Source organism: Gasterosteus aculeatus, chromosome 6 (assembly GCF_964276395.1).
Source record: "Gasterosteus aculeatus chromosome 6, fGasAcu3.hap1.1, whole genome shotgun sequence".
NCBI lineage: Eukaryota > Metazoa > Chordata > Actinopteri > Perciformes > Gasterosteidae > Gasterosteus > Gasterosteus aculeatus.
The window spans coordinates 19,315,550-19,334,116 of NC_135693.1; the positions used below are offsets into that span (position 1 = coordinate 19,315,550).

An 18,567-nucleotide genomic window follows, 5' to 3' on the forward strand; every position below is an offset into this window, starting at 1 on the left:
GTGTCTTTGAATCGGTCGGCGTTGGTGTGGGACATGTTGTCTCCGCGTGTGAGGTGAGCTTCGGGTCCCCGTTGAGGTCAACGTAGGTCTCCGCTGTGGCTCTTGTGTGCAGGAGCGTGACGCAGAGCGCCGCAGACAGCTGAGAGAGCGAGCCAGGCAGCTGATCGCCGAGGCCCGGTCCGGAGTCAAGATGTCCGACATCAGCCTGCTGGACGTGGGCGCCGTCGAGAGAGGCAAGGGCAGCGGAGCCGGCGCCGCTGGAGGTCAGTACGCACGCCTATGACCTCGGCCCTCCTGTGTTCGCCGCCGTACTGACACAAACACTCGGTGACCCACCGTAGTTCTCGCTAACGCTCATTAAGGACAAAAGAAAGTCCCGCCCCAGCCCGCCGGCGACGCGCGCTCACTTCCTGCTTTCCACACGTTCCCATTATGCTCTCCGAAGGGGTTCTGCCTAATCCTTGGAGAGAAACAAAATGCTGTTTTGCCGCGGGCCGCCGCTCCTCCCCCCTCCCTCGCCCCGTAGTTGTTAATCAACACGACACATTGTGCGGACGAAATTACGCTCAAAAATACCAAACACTTCTAATAATGGCTCGCAGGGGTAGCAATGGCCGCCGTGCGCACTTCCCACTGCTTTTCCATTTCCCCCAGAGCGGCGTTTCCTATGATAATAACCGTTATTAGGGCTCTCTCGTTTGGTTCGGGATTCCTCCACATTACGGCCGTCTTTCGGGCGGTTCTGCTCAGGTAGCCGCGCCGCATGCTAATGAGTGCGAGGAGGCGATACGAGTGAAGAGGCCCCTTGATATCAAGAAGCATGCGACACGGCTTCAGTCCCCCTCGCTGTCATCCATCGGTCTGATCCTCTCCGCGCCAGATGCTTCCCAGTGTTTGCTCAGAGGTTACTCGTCAAAATAGTCGTTTTAGAACTCTGTCGATCGCAGGGAGGAAACCACTTGATTCATTTGCTCTTTCAGCTTTTCTGAATTGGACTAATTGTTGATCTCATTAAAAATGGAGTTGGAAGAAAAGGAAGAAGAGGAGGAGGAGGAGGTGAGGAGAAGAGAGAAATGCTGTTGGCGGTGATGGCGGTTGGCCTGCCGAGCAGAACGGCTAATCCGATCCCCCCCCCCACTCCCACCCATCTCTCCCCTCAACACCATTCACGGTCCTTTAATGCAGCTCGAGCTGCCCCCTCCCGTGAACAAACTTTCCAAACTCCATCACCATGGCCTCCCCATTAATTAGGCCCCAGCCAGCCACGCAGGAGGAACGCTCCGCATCGCAGCAAGCAAATTAGAAAAAAAGCTCAACCAGGAAATGGTGTTATTTTGATTCTCCCTCCGTCCTCTTTGTTCTCGGCCTCTCTGCCCAGCGAGCAGTAAATAGCAGAGGAGGCCGCTGCTTTCTGATTGTTCCCTTTTAATCCGTGGTGGGTTATCCATGCAGCCAGAGCTGCCCGGCTCTCCATTTGAGTTTCTCCTAGCACGTTCTTTCTCTGCTTTTGTTGCTAATGTGGGGACGCTGTTGTTTCCGCCGAGCCCCCCCAGGAGGCTTAATGGAATATGTGCTTTTATGTTTTTTTTCTTCTGTGTTTTTGTTTTGTCTGGCGTCCCTCTTTCATCCCAAAGCGAGAAAAGGCCGACGACAGATCTTTAGAATGAGGAGCATTAAACCGAAGGGTCTCGCTTTCGCTGCGTGCGACCAGTCCGAGCCCCCAACGTTTTAACGTTTAGTCTGCTGCCTCTGTAACGCCGTCCACGTGCTTCCACTACACTGCACAGGGCTCTGCTCGCGAATATTAGGGCCACGATCTATTTGCAAACACAAGCGGCGTCGCATGAACTGGACACGTGATGGTGGATTATACGAGTAATTCAGGGATTATCCACACGGGTCACTTCCTCCCACAGATCTCTGTTAACACTGACTAACTGAGATTTCCTTCCTGCTCTCATTTAACTCTCTCCTTCCTTGTCTCCTTGACTCCTCGTATTTCCCTCCCATCTGCACCCGCAGATGTTACCAGCGGCCGTCATGAGGCTGATGGTGAGAAGGGTGAGGAGGAGAAAGAGGAGGAGGAGGAAGAGGGGAGGGCTGAGGTGCTCCGTTTCAGTGGTGGCGGCGGTGATGATGATGATGATGATGATGCCGTCGCTGCCACATCTGCTTCTGCGCCGGTTACTAACCTGCAGGGGGAGGCCTCTCTTCCAGCCACCTCCAGCCCCCACGCAGCCACGGAGCTTACTAACCCCGCCTCCGAGCTAACTCCTCTGGGTAAAGCCACAGGCTCCTGTCCTCGCACCGTCTCCACCCAGCTCATCTCACAGAATATCCTTCTAGCTTCATGTACTGCTCGACTCTACCCGCTCACTGCCGGCCTCTCTCTGTTCCTCCTTTAAGTGCATGTCGTCCATCTTTCTGTGCATCTTTTGACTTACTATTTGGTTGCCTCACGCAGGAGGAACTGACTCACAAGATTTTTTTAGAAACTTTCAAAGTAGTGGGTAACTAATAAACAGCCCCCCCAAAATAAAAATTATTTCTTCAGGAAGGCATTCGCTCCAATCTTCAGAGGAAGTCAAACATGTGTGTGCATGTGTGCGTGCGTGTGTGTGTGTGTGTGTGTGTGTGTGTGTGTGTGTGTGTGTGTGTGTGTGTCACGGAGGGAGGTGACACATGAAACGGTTGCCCTCCCGTTCTTTCATCTTCTTCAGTGCACTGGTCTGGCCTGGCAGGGGGGCTGTGGTTACCAGTCCCTGGAAAATAAAGCTGTACGCAGCTACAAGGAAGGGAGAGAGTAGGAGGAGGTGGGGGGGGGGGGCAGAGCAAATAAATTAGGGATGGAGGTTAGGGGGGGGACAGGGATGAGAGGACAGTTGGCAGGTGAGCTGTAGTGTTTAGTTTTGATGAAGATGAACCTGGTGAAAAGAAGATGTACTCGGTCCAGAAGTCTCCTTCAGGTTTGTTCACATGTCACTTAGAGCTGCATTTATACAGCATTCAGTAAAAGTATTGAACAGAGTAGCTTTTTGTAGGACTGGATGAAGTGAATATAGAAATGTCCAAACTATGTTGAAAAAAATAAAACCGTATTTTTCCTGGCTTTATCCAATGTTCAGCTGCCTGGAAAAATAGCACATATTTAGTAAATAAACACAACACTTCAGAAAGCTCAAGTTGTTGTTTTTGTTTTACCATATGCTCCCTCTGCGCCTCTCTATCCCTGTGGTTGCCATGGTGACGGTCCCAGCGACTGGCGCCCGGTACCTCGGCGTCACTCCGCGCTACACTATCGCTCTCACACATCGTCTCTCTCTCTCTCTCTCTCTCTCTCTCTCTCTCTCTCTCACCCTCTCTCTCTCACCCCCTCTCTCTCTCTCTCTCTCTCTCTCTCTCTCTCTCCAGGTACAAACAGTAAGCATGTGGATCTGAAGCTGAAGAAGCTGGTGGAGCTCAGCCCGAGAGGAGTCACCTCCCCTTTGTCTCCGTCCTCCACCTCCTCCTCCTCCTCCTCCACACCCACCACCTCCTCCACCTCCCCAGTCAGCCCCGCGGAAGGACTGGAGGTACGCTCCTTCTCGCCCTCACATACACCCACTGGCTATCTTTATTTTCTGTCCGCCCCCCTCTTTTCCTTTTAACCCCCCCTCTCCACGCCATCAAAGGGTCGGTCCAATCAATCCAGTCCGATTGACCCCGTGTACGCATCCGTCAGTCGGACCACTTCATGTGAGACCGTAGCTTATCCCCCTCGTGGCCATATGGGTCCGCCTAAAGCCGCGTGTCATCATGATGCTCTACATAACACGCAGCAGTCCTCGCCTATTGACTACGACCTTTTCACTCGCACACTGTGTGTGTGTGTGTGTGTGTGTGTGTGTGATCTGATGTGAATATTGAGTCAACAGCAAGAAGTCGGCCAGTCTTAACATCTGTTTAATTGATTTTGAATGTCAAGTGGAATATTGTGTGTGTGTGTGTGTGTGTGTGTGTGTGTGTGTGTGTGTGTGTCGGTACACGTGAAACCCTCCGTGCTTATGGCGACACAGGGTGTCTTTGATCATCGATTCACATAAACACCCACTTGTGTTCAAAGCCTTAGAGGTTTAGTTCTGTGTGTGTGTGTGTGTGTGTGTGTGTGTGTGTGTGTGTCCGTCACCTTTTTAGCTTGACACCCATCTAAATAATTCTCAACTTGGAACTGGAGATTTCATATTTCATCTGTCATTGCTGAGTAAAGCTTTTTTCTGTGGATATTTGTTTCTACACAAACCTGAGCTTCCCAAAACGACCTGCACACTGACACACACAGACACACACTGTCATTAGTGATTGTGTGCATGCGCGGCCTCGGTAGCCGCGATAAGGGCACGCGGCGCTCAGCAGACTGCGACATGGTCACGCAGACCCCTGCGTGCACATTCACACTCGCACACGCCCGAAAGCTCAGAATCATCGTCGCTGCGGCGATGAAGAGGGGAAGAAAGGGAGTAGATGGGGAGGAGGGCAGGGGGGATATCTGCTTGTCCCAGTGTAAAAAGGGAGACGGTGGAGCAGCCAAGTGGGCAAGTTTGTGTGTGTGTAGTTGTGTGTGTGCTTGTAAGGTGCTGGAGGCCAGCAGAGGTGTCGCTCGTTGTCCCGTCTGTGCGTTAACAAACACGCTGAAACAATCAGTGAGTCATATTTACGTGGACGGCCTCAGCGTCCTAATCAGCCCCTCCGTGGATTTACTCCTCTGCGTCATCATCACTTTCCCTGTGACTCATGTGACCTCAAGGGATCCTTCGGGACGTGGAGTTTTTGTGTGTAAAGTGGACAAACGAGAATTGGAATTGGTCCGGTGTGGAAGGAGAACGCTGAGTAATCACGTGGGTTTTATGATTGGCTCAAATCTTTTACTACAACTGTCAGACGACACTCTGGAAATACAACCTTTTGTCTCCCGTCAAAGTGTTGCTACTCAAATTTGAAGTTGCACCTTCTAAGCTTTAGGAAGTCGGTAAACGCGTCCCGCTTTGAGAGGAGGTTTTTTTTTCCTGCAATCAATAATTTAAAACTCCCCTGGTCCCCCTCGTCGCCTCACGTGGATGCTCTTCCACGTGCACGCTCTCTCACGCATCCCAGCTCTGGCGCTGCGTTTTAAAATGTTTAATTGGCCGTGTTTTGGTCGGCAGCCCTTCATGAATTAACCTCAAGTTGGCGTCAGGTCTTTAAGAGGCGGCTGAAGCTGACAGGCTCACTGAGACTAATTGCTGACATTGTTTCTGAAAGTCAATAATCTGAAGCTGCTAACAACTCGACGCCCCCCCCCCAACCCGTCTCTATTAGCTCTCCTCGCTGTGCACCCCCCCGAGCAGTGGAACATGTTGCCCCTAATTGTCTACTTTATTACACGTTTCGGGGTCTTATTAGCGTCGCCGCGGCGGCGGTTTCCCCCCGAAGTCGCTTTCTTTTCCACTCGGCTTGGCCTACTCGGAGGCTCGTGCTAATAAAGCATTTCTGCTGTTTTTTTGATTGTGGAAGAAGCGGGCGTGTAGCTTTTTAACACGCGTTCACTTTGAAAACAATAGCGTTTTCTTTCTCTTTTTTTTTTTTTTTTGCATTTTGCATAATCTGAATATATTTTCTGGCTGTGGTTTTGTTGAAAGTTAATTGCCTGGTTTTTGTCTCTCTCATGAGTGAGGGAGAGAACGAGAGAATCTCACGGCCCGTCAGTAAGTGTGCGTTTGTGCTCACGTGTGATTGCGTGTGCACAGATGGTGGCGTGTGTGTGTGTGTGTGTCTTGGTCGATAATCACAGAGCTGTGTGAAATCCAGAACCGGCTGCCTAATAGAAGCCTGAGAGCAGGTCTGAGTGGCCGGTGGAGGCTGACGGAATAAGAGACGAGGCAGCAGAATAACCAACGTTGTTTTACAAAAGACTAATTGGAAGTTTAAGCATCTCGTCCCGTTTGTGTTGAAGTAGATCTCCTACAGGTTGATCCGTCCCAGTCGAACGTCGCTTCAACCTCTAGTATGACAGCATTTATAGTATAAATATATACTATAATATAAACAGAGGCAAACGTCATCAGGAATGAGACTGAACATGCGATGCGATCAAAGCCATGTTCCCTTCTCTCTAGTATTTCCAAGTGCCCGTAGACGCGTAGACGCGTAGCACGTAGACACGTAGCACGTAGACACGTAGCACGTAGACGCACGTAGACGCATCGACGCGTAGCTCGTAGACGCATCGACGCGTAGCACGTAGACGCATCGACGCGTAGCACGTAGACGCGTAGCACGTAGACGCGTAGCACGTAGACGCGTAGACGCGTAGCACGTAGACGCATCGACACGTAGACGCGTAGCGCGTAATCACGTAGACGCGTAATCACGTAGACGCGTAGCGCGTAATCACGTAGACGGGTAGCGCGTAATCACGTAGACGCGTAGCGCGTAATCACGTAGGCGCGTACGCGTAATCACGTAGACGCGTAACACGTAGACGCGTAACACGTAGACGCGTAGCGCGTAACACGTAGACGCGTAGCGCATAACACGTAGACGCGTAGCGCATAACACGTAGACGCGTAGCGCGTAATCACGTAGACGCGTAGCGCGTAATCACGTAGACGCGTAGCGCGTAATCACGTAGACGCGTAGCACGTAGACGCGTAGCACGTAGACGCGTAGCACGTAGACGCATGCCCAGTAAACGCAGCGAGTTCTCCGTGTCTCCAACAGAACAACGGCGAGGACCTGCGCGCCGAGCGCCTGCGCAGAGCGACGGAGCGGCTGCGCAGCCCCGTGGTCTTCAACAAGGACTCTGCCGTCAGGAAGACTCAGCTCAAGTCCTTCAGCCAGTACGTGGAGAGCAGACCAGGTGAGTGAGCAGACGCTCCAAACTCTTCCTTTACTCTCCTCTGTTCATCAGCAACGAGCGAAGAGCTAAAATAGAACATGAGACTCGAGATTTGATGGCAGCAAACTGAAGTCGAGTTGAGGAAGAAGTGATGGAAACTAAGAGCTGCTTCTTCATGTTCTTCAAAACCTTTTGACGGACAGGTAGCCGGTGTGAATGGGGATTTATTTCATTCCTATTGGTCTCAGTGACTCGAGGAACAGCGTTCTGAATCAGATGCAGCTGTCTAGTGGATCTTCTCAGGGAGACATTGTTAGAATGCATGTAGGCACGTCCTGCTGAGACTATTTCTAGTTCTCAAGCCAAACATGAAAACCATCCACACCTGCTGAAAGAGTCACAGAGAAAGCAAGAAACGGAGAGAAAAAGGTGACTGAAAGACCTGCAGGGTGAAGGTGACGATGACGTCTCTGCAAAGTGTTTGATGGGAGAACATCCGGCTTCCTACAGAACAGTCAGCCTGTTTAATGACCTGACTTCTTCTTCACTTGTCTTCCCACCAGAGGTGAAGAGGCAGAAGTCTGTCCCTGAGGACCTGAGGAGAGCCGAGGAGGACCTCGACGTCCGCAGGCCCTTTGAGGAGGAGGTTTGTCCCTTCTTGACAATAAACAAGAGATTAAGCTGTATGTTGGTTTACTTCCTGTCTGTCCTGAAACGATCATTGAGCTCCTCTGCTTAAATACAGAGCCCCCCCACCCCGTCCCCCCCTACTTCACCGCTCATCCTTGAACACACTTTCTCTCTACAGTCCTCTGCTTCTCCACAGAGACACTTAACTATTGATCGAACCGATTTTAATTACAACAATGGCACATATCAGCTGCCATTTAGAGCTGTGTGTGTCCTTCAACTGCACACACACACACACACACTCAGGCTGTGTTTGAGCTTGTGTCTATAAGAATGCTGTTCGCAGCCGTGTGTGTGTGTGTGTGCCCCCCACTGGAGACCATGGGGTGAATCTCGACTCGCAAGCAGCCCTCGACCCCCCCGCCCCTCCCACACACACACACACACACACACACACACACACACACACTCCTCCCAGCGCCCGGGCCCCCGGGTTAATGGGTGTTCAACCTTTCCATTATCCCGATCAGCCAAGAATTACCTGCTGAATGATGTTTGCATTAATATAATATATATGGTAATTTCCCTGCTCTTAATTACGGCTGGGCCGAGCGCGGCAAGGGGAGTGGGCTGATCATGTGTAAAATTGATTTGCCAAGGAAAAATGTGGTGATAGAGCGAGAACCCGCCCAGGAAGAAATGAGGGGGGGGGGGCTGCTGGGAATCAACACATGCACCAATCACACGTGCACAGAGCCACACACACACACACACACACACACACACACATGCTGTAAAGGGTGTTGGCCTGGGTGGAATGAAGATAAAAAGAGAAACTGTCCCTCACTCCCCCCTCACCCCCTCACCCCCTCCTCCCCTCCTCTGCTCACTAGCTCCTTCCCATTAAGAAAAATGAAGTGCATCAGCAATAAACTGGAGGTGTTTTTTCCGGATGCATCCTTAGTCGTGGATTTAAATATAAAGATTTTCTGCCTCACTCAGAGAATAACAAGCAGTCAGCACACAGGTGACACACAAGTGTGTATGAAGTGTGTGTTTGTTTGTGTCCACGTGTGGTTTACATTAAATGAGACCTTTGACTTGTGGGGGGGTTAAACTCTACACAGCAAAAATAAGTATTGAAAACTACTCTCAACGTCCTTTCTTTTAGTTTAGTGACGCTGATGTGTCTTTAAACATTAACCTGCTTCTCTTAGTGGAAATATTCAGCATTTAAAAAACATGAGGGTTGTAAATATTTTACCCAAGTTTGTATTAAAATATTCTCACAGTATTTCAAGCGTCAACAATCAATAGAAAAACTACTTTTTTGAATCAGGGCTGTTTAGTGCAGGAATGTGCAAACTCTCTAAACCGGTGACGTCACAGTGAGTTTTTCCACAAGGCGACACCTGCACGACTATAAACATCCAAACGTTGTCCATGCTGGAAGTATGACGGGCTTTTATTCTTCTACGGGTTCTGACATTCCAGGGCTCAGAATCTGTTGACTTGAGCGTCATTCATTCTGTTGAATTATGTTTCATCATCACAATTTCATTGATCATTTGTTGAGCTGAGTTTCATTACGGGATTATTTTATTTTGGATATTTCATCAGTTATTGATGGCCAACAATTATATGACAATAAGTGTATGTTGATTGTTTGTGAGAGGAGATTTAGTTCACCACGTCTTCCTTCTCTGATCAGGTATTTAAAGCTTATTTTGGCCATTAGGTGGTTTTGAAGATGAGGAATTTAAAAATTAAAAAAGCACCAAACGAGCTCAGACAAAAGCGAAAGGCAGCAACACTTAATCAGCTCCTTGTTTCATCTCTTTCTCTCGTTTTGTTTGGACGATTCTTGGACACACACTTGTGTTTTCGTTTCTTTGCCTTGCTTCATTCCGTCTCTGTATTTCTGCCTCATCCCTCTGTCTCTGGTTGACAGAAGGCGTTCAAAGACACCAGTCAGTATGTGGTTGGGGAGCTGTCGGCGCTGGAGAGCGAGCAGAGGCACATCGACGCCCGAGCGGCGCGCGTGGAGAAGAGGCTGCGCTATCTCATGGACACAGGTACCCCAAGCCCAATTACACGGGAAAAACTGTTTTGGCAAATTGAGCGTACGCACGCACACACACACACGCACACACACACACACGCGCATGCATGCATGCATGTGTGCGTGCATATGTGTGTGAGAGAATCTTTGATGCCCTCCCTCCCCTTTCAGTTGAATGTTGCACACCGGAGCACCGGGTGGATATGAAAGGCGGGGATGGGGAGGTGGGGGAGGGCGGGGGTGGAGCGGGAGGGAGAGTAGGAGTGTGTCTCGGGGACGGGAGAAGAAGGGAGACCTCTCTGGGCCGGGGTGATAAGGGAGCCCTTCATGGGGGAAACGATAACTGGGTGCGATAGCGGCGCCCCGGCCCAGAGTCTCCGCTGCAGCCGGCGTGCCAGCCAGCCGCGGCCCCCGCCAGCCCGCTCACTATTGAGCGGCCTCGCTCAGCCACGCACGGCTACACACACCCAGCCGCCCCCCTCCCCTCAGTACGTATCTGGCCTTCATTGATATGCTGTATAAGGAAAAGACGGGGGTAAGTAAAAAAAAAAAAAAAACATGAGGCAACACAACATGAGCACAGACAGTTCACAAAACCACTACACACACACACACGCTCACACACACACACACACACACGCGCCGTGCATACAAAGTGCAATCCGTTTTTTTGGCGTGCGCAGGCAGATTCTGAAGGTTTGTATTTGAGATTTGGTCGCGGGTAAAGCCTTGTTAAGGCATGAGACAGTGGACCGAGCCAAGAGGGGGGGGGGGGTCCGACTGAAACCAGACGATGGCGCCATGACACACACCCGCCCCGCCACCCGGGAAAACAAAACAAGGAAGTGCAGCCGGTGAGCTCCCTCGTCCCATTTGGCGGCTGATATCGAGACTTTTTTTGAGGGTGGAAAAATTCTCCCTTTTCTTGGTGTCAGTGGGGAATGAGATGCAGCACATGTGTGTCGTGTGTTCTGTAAATCTCAATCAATGCAGTCAGCGGCGAAGACGTGAGTCATTAAAGGGGGCCGTCGGGCTGCAGCAGGCGGCGAGGAGCGAGTTGCCGCCTCGCCCGCTTCCCTGGAAGTGCATTTCTGCTTCCATATCTCATTCTGCAGCACTTATCCCAGAGACTCATCCAATAGCTTATGGATTGTGCCTCTAGGCCGAGGTCTGGAGGCTTCAGAGCGAGACGCGCCGCTGACAGGTGGTAACTAAAGCAACCTTTATCACCTCGGCAACCGAGGTCACCTTTCTATGCAGGCTGTCATAGATGAGAGATATTCTTTTCATTTTTTCTCCTCTCTGGACACAGAATGTCTGATTGAAGTTGTGGCTGATCGGCTGTGAGCAAAACATCCGGTATTGATCCGTCACATCTGGATTTTTCCCGCGGGGAACGCTGTGATAAATTACCTCGAGCCTTTCTTTCCTCTGCCAGCCGACCTCCAGGGCTCCTTTTTTTATTCCCCAACATCTAATTAGATGTCCTTGCACCTCCTAGATTCAGGGAACTAGAGTCACAGTGCAAATCGCGTAATGTCACACAATGTTACTTTAGTCAGATCTTGATGAGCTCTTTGCTTTTAGGCCACTAAGCTTTGTGGGACATGTCTCACCGATGTGGGACATTCATATGAACCTCAGTTTAATGGCTGAAAGGTGGCGACGAGGAGGACGTCTCATGTACAGTTATTATGCTGTATGCGTGTATGTTCGGCCTGTGCTGACTTTTGAATTATGATATAAAATGTTGTGCGTGTGCGTAGTCCTTGTGATGCCCCCCGTTCAAGGATCCAAGGGCCGTCGCCATCTTGGATAACATCCACCACCATCTTGGTTATTTTGCAACTGAATTTAACATCTTTGAAATACGGAGGAGTGGCATAGAGACCTGTCAATCACAAGGAAGTCCCGTCCCGAACGATGTGGATGTTTTTCTGGAATGCGGTTTTAAAGATGAGGCTGCGATGACATTTAAAGAGGAGCCGCTGTTTGAATGTAGGAGATGTTATTATTTCATTTTTTACCCTTTTCCAACTTACAGAAGGCTTAAAATGTTTTTATTCCGTTTCTCGGATCGGATCGCCGATCGTGCGGCTCGGAGCAGTGAGCCCGATCCTCTTCCGGGGCGAGTTGGCGCGCATCAGTGAGCAGCGGCGCTCGCTTATTGTCCATCAGGAGGCCCGGGAGAATCCACGCCGCATTAAGGCTTTCTGCAGTTTGTGGTGTTAAAATCTCACTGTCAGACATTTTATTTATGCATTCTACATTCCTCTCTGAGTCACTTTTATGTTTCTTTTTATCCCTGTGAACCCCCCCCCCTCCCCCTATTCTCCCCTGATTTGGGCACAATGCGGCTTTCCGCTGCATTTTCTATCACGCCGCGGCCCTCCCCAGATGAATCCCAAGTAATTGGGGTGGTTAATTTATTTACTCAGAGGCAGTTCACAGCACATTAAATAATAGAGATAATTGAACAAGAATTGTCAAGTGTCTTCTGATATCAGACACATTACAGAAGGGAGTGTGCATAAAACTCCATTTCTATGCCCCCATTGTTTATGGTAATTAAGTACACAGATTTATTCCTTGGTTGCCTTCCAAGCTTATGGCAGGCGCCATTGTTGTCTTCTATTAATATGTAATCAGTAAATAGTTTAATTTTCTAATCTGCGGTTGGAGAATTCACTTTCTAACAACTCTTAATTACTGCTGGGCTCTAATGAGTCTCGCCGTGCCGAAGCAGCCAGCCAATCAGAGGCCGGGGGGGGCTTGAATTCCTACGGTGCCCCCCCCCCTCGACTAATGAACTTGTTATTCTTGCACCACTGGGAGCACTGTCCTTCACACGTGAATATATGAACGTGTTTATTGATTTATAGGAGATGGGTGTTAGAAGCTGTATTCCATAAACACGATAGTATTATAATATTAGGACGGGTCCATGTCCAAGCAAAACTTTTGAACGATCACGCAGACCTCGTACTCATTGCTCTCCGGCTAACCCTGAATTTTAGCCCTGAACCCTTTCGATGGCTTCTTTTAATATGCCTTTTATTCCTCAGCATTGCTTGCTGGTCATTGTGTCTCCTGGTGACGCGTGTAATGCCCCTGACCTCGGCATTGTGGCTCTTCTAAAGGTATCGTCACGCAGGGAGAAAGAAGAAACATATCAAACTCTCCTTATTGAAAATACAGAAGAAACATTCAAATGCGTCTGGTGGCTCTTTGCAGTAAATCCCCTTTGAATAAACCCCCACCACCACCACCACCTGGCCCCTGCACCTATTTACACACACCTCCCCATTTCAAATAGCTATATAACCCGCAACAATGGACGCAATTATCCAAATAATGGCACTTAGCCGCGCCGCAAAGCTGCCTCTCACCTACTGCGCATTTGATAAGAGATAAACAAGGGGGAGGGAGAGAGAGAGAGAGAGACTTCTAGCTCTACCAGATTAACATATGTTTAAAAATTGCACTCGAAGCCGATAAGATTGACACAGGGTTTTTGAGGCGCACCTCTTTAATCTGCCTTTGTGTCTGCCGAGTCGACGGGAGGAGAATGGCGAGGAGGGCTCAACGTACGTTAACATGCGGCCTCTCGGTATCTGAGGGAGGGACGGAGACGACTGTCAATGGCGTCGCCTCCGCTCGCCGCACAGTCGCCTGGAGGACCACAGCTTCTCACCGCCTAATTGTTTTGTTTTTTTTGTTTGTTAATATCTGGGGTTAAAAGGATGATGGATCGCTGCTTCATTTTACCGCAGTAGTCCTGCTTCCAAACAAATGTATTAGTGATGGATGTCCTTATTGATTCCAGTCAGTTGTCAGTGATCAGGTCTCATTGGTCCTCTCCTCATCAATGATGTCAGTGATCAGGTCTTATTGGTCCTCATCAATGTGTCAGTGATCAGATCTCATTGGTCCTGTCCTCATCAATGATGTCAGTGATCAGGTCTCATTGGTCCTCTCCTCATCGATGATGTCAGTGATCAGGTCTCATTGGTCCTCTCCTCATCGATGATGTCAGTGATCAGGTCTCATTGGTCCTCATCAATGATGTCAGTGATCAGGTCTCATTGGTCCTCATCAATGATGTCAGTGATCAGGTGTTATTGGTCCTCATCAATGATGTCAGTGATCAGGTCTCATTGGTCCTCTCCTCATCAATGATGTCAGTGATCAGGTGTCATTGGTCCTCATCAATGATGTCAGTGATCAGGTGTCATTGGTCCTCATCAATGATGTCAGTGATCAGGTGTCATTGGTCCTCATCAATGATGTCAGTGATCAGGTCTCATTGGTCCTCTCCTCATCAATGATGTCAGTGATCAGGTCTCATTGGTCCTCTCCTCATCAATGATGTCAGTGATCAGGTCTCATTGGTCCTCATCAATGATGTCAGTGATCAGGTGTCATTGGTCCTCATCAATGATGTCAGTGATCAGGTCTCATTGGTCCTCATCAATGATGTCAGTGATCGGGTCTCATTGGTCCTCTCCTCATCAATGATGTCAGTGATCAGGTCTCATTGGTCCTCTCCTCATCAATGATGTCAGTGATCAGGTCTCATTGGTCCTCATCAATGATGTCAGTGATCAGGTGTCATTGGTCCTCATCAATGATGTCAGTGATCGGGTCTCATTGATCCTCTCCTCATCAATGATGTCAGTGATCAGGTCTCATTGGTCCTCTCCTCATCAATGATGTCAGTGATGAGGTCTCATTGGTCCTCTCCTCATCAATGATGTCAGTGATCAGGTCTCATTGGTCCTCATCAATGATGTCAGTGATCAGGTCTCATTGGTCCTCATCAATGATGTCAGTGATCAGGTCTCATTGGTCCTGTCCTCATCAATGATGTCAGTGATCAGGTCTCATTGGTCCTGTCCTCATCCCTGATGTCAGTGATCAGGTCTCATTGGTCCTGTCCTCATCAATGATGTCAGTGATCAGGTCTCATTGGTCCTCATCAATGATGTCAGTGATCAGGTCTCATTGGTCCTCTCCTCATCAATGATGTCAGTGATCAGGTCTCATTGGTCCTGTCCTCATCCCTGATGTCAGTGATCAGGTCTCATTGGTCCTGTCCTCATCAATGATGTCAGTGATCAGGTCTCATTGGTCCTGTCCTCATCAATGATGTCAGTGATCAGGTCTCATTGGTCCTCTCCTCATCAATGATGTCAGTGATCAGGTGTCATTGGTCCTCATCAATGATGTCAGTGATCAGGTGTCATTGGTCCTCATCAATGATGTCAGTGATCAGGTCTCATTGGTCCTCTCCTCATCAATGATGTCAGTGATCAGGTCTCATTGGTCCTCTCCTCATCAATGATGTCAGTGATCAGGTCTCATTGGTCCTCATCAATGATGTCAGTGATCAGGTGTCATTGGTCCTCATCAATGATGTCAGTGATCAGGTCTCATTGGTCCTCATCAATGATGTCAGTGATCGGGTCTCATTGGTCCTCTCCTCATCAATGATGTCAGTGATCGGGTCTCATTGGTCCTCTCCTCATCAATGATGTCAGTGATCAGGTCTCATTGGTCCTCATCAATGATGTCAGTGATCAGGTGTCATTGGTCCTCATCAATGATGTCAGTGATCGGGTCTCATTGATCCTCTCCTCATCAATGATGTCAGTGATCAGGTCTCATTGGTCCTCTCCTCATCAATGATGTCAGTGATGAGGTCTCATTGGTCCTCTCCTCATCAATGATGTCAGTGATCAGGTCTCATTGGTCCTCATCAATGATGTCAGTGATCAGGTCTCATTGGTCCTCATCAATGATGTCAGTGATCAGGTCTCATTGGTCCTGTCCTCATCAATGATGTCAGTGATCAGGTCTCATTGGTCCTGTCCTCATCCCTGATGTCAGTGATCAGGTCTCATTGGTCCTGTCCTCATCAATGATGTCAGTGATCAGGTCTCATTGGTCCTCATCAATGATGTCAGTGATCAGGTCTCATTGGTCCTCTCCTCATCAATGATGTCAGTGATCAGGTCTCATTGGTCCTGTCCTCATCTCTGATGTCAGTGATCAGGTCTCATTGGTCCTGTCCTCATCAATGATGTCAGTGATCAGGTCTCATTGGTCCTGTCCTCATCAATGATGTCAGTGATCAGGTCTCATTGATCATCACCTGCTGCTCCACAGACTCATGTTCTCATGGTGTGAAAAGCTCTGGGTGCACTGAGACAGAGAGTCTAAAGTACCGATAGTGTTTCTACTAATTGAGAACCGGTTCCTTTTAGAACCCGTTTTGGATGCTTCCTGGACTCTTTTAGAGCTGTCCTCCCTCTGTGCGTCTCGTCCCTTCACGTCTATCGATGAGGCCGTCTCCGTCGTCCCGAGTCCCGGTGTGACTGAAGCGTTAAGCTGAGCAGGGACACAAACAGCGTGCAGCTTTGAGTGTATCATCAGAGGCGCTTCTTTCACAGACGTATTTCCCGAAGAAGCTTAACATTAATTATTGTAACTTTGGGCAGATTACAGCCGCGGCCGCCTTGTAAGCGCAGGCGGACTCATCTTGACCTCCGAGAGCTTAAAGACACACGAATGGCATTTTAGCAACTTTAATGGGATAACCGGTCTAATCTGTCAGCACCGACAGCAGGACGAGGTGTTTGGACCGTAATACCCTCCCCAGCTCACAGGCTGATCTCCGATCAGGTGATCTGTTCTGTTAAACTCCTCTCCAGTGCCCCCTTTCTGCACACGAAGTAACATGAATCCAACCTTCCTGCAAAGCGCCGAGGCGAGAGATCGCTGCTGGTCCACGACGCCGCTCTTCCTCCTCTGGGACACTTTCGTCAGGGGTTAAGAAATAAGGGCTCACTTTCACTTGGGTGTCTTTTTTGTGTTTGTGGTCATTTTAAAATCACTTAATGAGCCCCTAACACCCAAACACCCCTTGTGGCGGGAAGAAAGGATAATCTGGGGATCACCCCTTTAAAACCCAGCACCCTGTTTCTGGCCTTTTGAGGGGCAAAACAAAAGGATTTTAGCTTTTGGTTCTCCTGTGAAATGTGTGACTTCAAGGTGCAACTGGGTCAGATTGAAACACACACACACACACACACACACACACACACACACACACACACACACACACACACACGGTCATGCCCTTAATCTCTTCGGCCATTTGAATGTTTGAGCAGCAAAACAATTTAATTAGTCAACGTGCACAGACTCCAGCACAGTGACACCACCCTCGCTCCGAGATGTGCCCCCCCCACCCCCCCCCCCCCCCCCCCTGCAGCCTTTCATACATTCTTTAACAGTTGGGATGAAAGGGGGATTTTTTAGGAAGATTAGGGAGCGGGATCCTCCAGGCATTGTCTGACAGTCTTCAGATGAAACGAGCTGGGCGGTTGGAGTCACTGGGCGGGTGGAGGGGGGAGGGTGGAGCTGCTCGCCTTGAAACTGTAAACTGGAATCATGATCGGCTGCTCTTCCCTGATGATTTTGTCACTTCCTTTATTTATTTATTTTTCACACTTCCTCCATAAATCTTATAGTTACTCCGACCGGGTCGGGCACTCCTCCCTCCCTCCCTGCCTCCCTCTCTCCCCCCTGCCAGCGATAGGGCCCATTAACATTTTCAGCAGAGGGGTGAGTAAGTGGGGCGGTGGGGAGGGGATCAGGAGGTGGACAATGGCCGCTTATGATAATCTGCTCTTTATTGGAGCATCTCGCCGACGCTTTCATCGCCGCCGCTCCTCTCTGCCCGACGCGCACAACAATCACTGGACCTCCTCACAAACACACACACAGGGCGCCACGCGGCTACACACACAGCCAGGAAATGTCTGGTTGTCGGGGGGGGGGGGTTGTGCTGTAGCCGAAGACCCCCTTTTAAGGCTCAATGTGTCGGTTTGACGTTCGTCCGGCCTCCATCTCTCAGTTAAAACACTCTTACGTGGCTCACATGCAGATTACATCCACCACTGGTTTGGCTGATTGTAATATAGTTAACAAACTGCGACCCCGACCACATAATTGAATTTCAACCTTGCAGTCAATTAATCAGCTCTTTGTCATGGTAACGGCCGTGGTGGCACTTTACAATGCAGGTTAATGACAGAGGTTTGGTCAGTAATTACACCATTCACTTGCTAACACAGCTGCTCGCCATGCTACCGTTGTCACCCTCCCTCACACACACACACACACACACACACACTCCTCCCCCCATTTCCCATTGTAATGACCACTCCAGGCTACAAATGCCTACAGCTGTCTTTCCCCAATATATTTCCATTTAAACATCTATTCAAACAGATATTTTACATGTGTGTATTGAATCAAAGCTGCAGCCAGTGGCAGTTAACAGCCCGCTGTTTTCCAGATTGAGGGCATTTAGTCGACTCGTTCACACTGTAAATTAGGGAGGACATTAAACAAACCCGACACTGAATTCTTCTTTGCCACCCAGAGGGTCCGTGTTTCCCTCCAGAATGTCAGAATGTGTGTGTGTTTGGATGAGCTGGAGCCCCGACAGGAAGGAGAGGAAGGGGAGGAAGGAGAGGCGGCGAGCAGGAGGAAGGAGGAAGCGATGATGTAACCAGTGAGGAGGATGACTAATGTTGTTAGCGGAGCCATTACTGGTCCCACATTAATTCATCAAGCAAATTCATCGTTCACCTCCCCTCTGCCGCTTGTCACATGTAATATGACACCCTTCAAATTTGTTCTAACATCCACCCCGGGGGGGCGGTGGGGGGTCACACACACACACACACACACACACACACCCTCTCTGCTAATGGAGCAGGCGGAGCCACTTATGCTAAAGAGTCTGCAGCTGTCTATCAGCAAATTGAGGAGGAGGAGGAGGAGGAAGGCTTCTCCCCCTCACACTCCATTCAGAATATTTCCTCTCTGTCACAAATAAATAAAGCTACACACGGGAGTAATATGTTTATATCGTTTGATCCTTTATCATTATTAACATACCATGCACTATAATACATAATTCTTATAGTGGTAAGACTGTATAATTATA

The 18,567-nt window shown here is 49.4% G+C and overlaps 1 protein-coding gene across 10 annotated transcripts in view; it reads left to right on the plus strand.

Annotated features, from left to right (window-relative positions):
• ehbp1 (EH domain binding protein 1) overlaps positions 1-12,529 on the plus strand; it is a 77,575-nt gene extending 65,046 nt beyond the window's left edge. For 5 of the 10 annotated variants that reach the window (XM_078104245.1, XM_078104247.1, XM_078104248.1 and 2 more), the window contains 6 exons: positions 113-263; positions 2,023-2,280; positions 3,412-3,572; positions 6,736-6,874; positions 7,417-7,499; positions 9,435-12,529. In XM_078104245.1, coding sequence (XP_077960371.1) covers positions 113-263; positions 2,023-2,280; positions 3,412-3,572; positions 6,736-6,874; positions 7,417-7,499; positions 9,435-9,752 — 1,110 coding nt within the window. In that variant the 3' untranslated portion in view covers positions 9,753-12,529. The remainder of the gene's footprint in view (positions 1-112; positions 264-2,022; positions 2,281-3,411; positions 3,573-6,735; positions 6,875-7,416; positions 7,500-9,434) is intronic. The other 5 variants (XM_078104246.1, XM_078104249.1, XM_078104251.1 and 2 more) reach the window with 3 other exon arrangements.
• The last annotated feature ends 6,038 nt before the right edge of the window (positions 12,530-18,567 follow it).